This window comes from Contarinia nasturtii, unplaced genomic scaffold (assembly GCF_009176525.2).
Source record: "Contarinia nasturtii isolate CC-2019 unplaced genomic scaffold, AAFC_CNas_1.1 Cnas_scaffold_810, whole genome shotgun sequence".
In the NCBI taxonomy this organism is placed as follows: Eukaryota; Metazoa; Arthropoda; class Insecta; order Diptera; family Cecidomyiidae; genus Contarinia; species Contarinia nasturtii.
The window spans coordinates 810,968-811,389 of NW_022198157.1; the positions used below are offsets into that span (position 1 = coordinate 810,968).

Here is a 422-nt window from a genome sequence, read left to right on the forward strand (position 1 = left end):
TTTAGGTCCAGTGCTGCATGTGGATAGTTTAGGTCCTGTTGATATTTTAGGTCCAGTGCTACATGTAGATAGTTTAGGTCCTGTTGATATTTTAGGTCCTGTGCTGCATGTGGATAGTTTAGGTCCTGTTGATATTTTAGGTCCAGTTCTACATGTAGATAGTTTGGGTCCTGTAGATATTTTAGGTCCTGTGCTACATGTAGATAGTTTGGGTCCTGTTGATATTTTAGGTCCTGGTTTTCCGCAACTAAGCGGCTTTTTATGACTGCATTTTGAACCACGAGAATGTTTCGCTGATGAGAGAAGGAGATAAAGATAGAAAAAATGTTTAGCTATTATATGTCAAGGAATGAAAAACTGAATGTCTTACGTCCACCATCGCATTTTGGGGGAAATACTGGTTTTCCGCAACTAGGTGGCTT

The 422-nt window shown here is 39.8% G+C and overlaps 1 protein-coding gene across 1 annotated transcript in view; it reads right to left on the minus strand.

Annotated features, from left to right (window-relative positions):
- The window catches only part of LOC116342196, a 1,573-nt gene extending 1,194 nt beyond the window's left edge, over positions 1-379 (minus strand). The window contains exons 1-2 of the mRNA XM_031769715.1: positions 371-379; positions 36-293 (exon numbers count right to left, since the gene is read on the minus strand). Coding sequence (XP_031625575.1) covers positions 36-293; positions 371-379 — 267 coding nt within the window. The remainder of the gene's footprint in view (positions 1-35; positions 294-370) is intronic.
- Between the last annotated feature and the right edge of the window lie 43 nt (positions 380-422).